This window comes from Frankliniella occidentalis, unplaced genomic scaffold, assembly GCF_000697945.3.
Source record: "Frankliniella occidentalis isolate FOCC.00 unplaced genomic scaffold, Focc_3.1 Scaffold251, whole genome shotgun sequence".
In the NCBI taxonomy this organism is placed as follows: domain Eukaryota; kingdom Metazoa; phylum Arthropoda; class Insecta; order Thysanoptera; family Thripidae; genus Frankliniella; species Frankliniella occidentalis.
The window spans coordinates 467,447-469,451 of record NW_026267377.1 but is presented as its reverse complement, the minus strand read 5'-3'; the positions used below and the strand labels follow the sequence as shown (position 1 = coordinate 469,451).

The 2,005-nt window shown below is 36.6% G+C and overlaps 1 protein-coding gene across 1 annotated transcript; it reads left to right on the top strand.

Moving 5' to 3' along the window:
* The first annotated feature begins 523 nt into the window (after nucleotides 1-523).
* LOC127750750 (phosphatidylinositide phosphatase SAC2-like) lies at nucleotides 524-1,976 on the top strand. The gene is made up of 4 exons (XM_052273171.1): nucleotides 524-709; nucleotides 1,072-1,291; nucleotides 1,378-1,537; nucleotides 1,693-1,976. Exons 1-4 carry the CDS (start codon nucleotides 583-585, stop codon nucleotides 1,972-1,974), a joined length of 789 nt encoding a protein of 262 aa, XP_052129131.1. The 5' UTR covers nucleotides 524-582; the 3' UTR covers nucleotides 1,975-1,976.
* The last annotated feature ends 29 nt before the right edge of the window (nucleotides 1,977-2,005 follow it).

The window sequence follows — 2,005 nt, the reverse complement described above, 5'->3', positions numbered from 1 at the left end:
TTAAAGTAGTAGGTGCACCTTGAAAATCGGTGATCCTCTGCTGTGCGCTGGGTTGAGTCGATGCGGAATTCCCAAACCAAACTGCAAATATTGTTTGAGCTATAGGGTCTTTGTATATGCTGAACGAGCTCATATAACTTACCTACCAGTAGTGGTATTCTTTTAAAAAGTTACTTCCAGTATTTGTGTTCTACTTTAGAGCATTTCGTTCAAACCAGGAGTAAAACTACATATGTTGGGGCTTCAGCACAATTTCAAAAGTAAGCGCGCTGAGGGTGCTGAGGGGCATAAAAACCACGCCATTGGGACTGTCGAGACCTATTTTTTTTATTGTTGGTTTCTTTGTACAGCAAAACTGGTTTTAAATTTTTTAAATAATAATAACTGATTCGAGAAAATTTCGTCTAAATCTCGAAAAATTGAGTTGTTACTTCACTAAATTCGTTTTTGTTTGGTTTTTAATTAATGAAAGTTGGTAGACCTGTCGCACCACTGCCTTGTCAAAAATGATAACTATGCATCACAGCGTACACGAATATTATTTTGACGTTTGATTCAAGCAGACAAATCTTTCTTGTAAATATGACTTTTCAACCCTGTAGCCCGCCTGGAATAGAACTTTTCCGCACTGACAAATACTACATATTCATTCGTGATAACTACAGTTTGTGGTGGGATCGAAGAAGTGGGCAATTCGACGCCAAAACAGGTATTTTCGACAATTGTTCGCACTCCTCAAACTGCAGACGCCCACATGCCATTTTCCTTTTACTTTGTTTTGCCTGTACCTTTACGTTTTGACTTCGTTACTGTTTTTCTATTCAACTGAGTGAATCCCACCACGACGTGTTTCTTGTTGATCATTGGCTTTATTTGTGTCATCCTTCTCCTAGTTAGATTCCTTTGTTTCTCCCACACTTGGTGACTCAGTTCTGGACTGTTTTCAGTGACTTCATTTAATATTTGAAGTTTTTATTTTACTTCAATAATGTGTACTTCTGGAACTGCATGAAATAATTTTAGTATTTCAAGGGATCCTATTACTTACCGTTAATATTTTCTTGTAACTAGCTTTGGATCTTGTCCACGCTGAAGACCCATCTTGTTTGGGCATATTATACGGAATTGTGGGAAAAATATCAGCTCAGTCATCAGAGGACCGTCTTCTTCTTGTTCGAGAGTGTGCTTTAGTTGGAAATCTTCCTGGAGGACACGCTGTGTTTAAAATCAAAGGAGTTTCATTTTTGTCCCTTACGGAAGAACCATCAGATCTTAATTTAGATCCATGCAGGTATCCTTTGTGTGTTTTTCTCTATTCTAACATCTGTTCATCAAATTTGTTCTTTATAAATAGCTGTTCCTCTTTTATGTCATAAGAAAACATCGGGAGCAACGAGATCCAAAGAAGGGTCCATTTGGTGGTGCTAGTCTCTTTGACCAGAAAGCTGTTCTTGGTAAAACATGGGGCTCAATCAAATCTGCTGGGAATACAATCAAAAACACCACTCAACAAGCTGCTGCTCTTGCAACTCTACAGGTAGATGTTGAATATTTTTCTTTTTCATACTGTTTATCTATTTTCATTTTTATTACTAACTTGTATCATTATCTGCATTTTATCTTGATTTGTTCTGTAATATGAAATGATACAATAACAAACTAAACTAATTCAATCAACTTTTATATGCATAGGTGAAACAAGGGCCAAGACAAGATTCAAAACAAAGAGAGAAATTTGAAAGACGGATTACTGAAGAGCTTGTGCGTATATTCACTGAAACTGACTCATTTTACTTCTCATTTACTGGAGATATAACCAACAGTCTGCAGCGTCAAAGCAGCAGCTCATCAAATATCAAGCAATCTGCAAGTGACCATGGAAGTATTAATTTAAACACGATCGATGACCGTTTTTTCTGGAACAAACATATGCTTCAAGACATTCTAAATCTGAATGTGAGTTTTCTGGTGTAAAGTCATATATATCTAGCCATAACTTTAATAA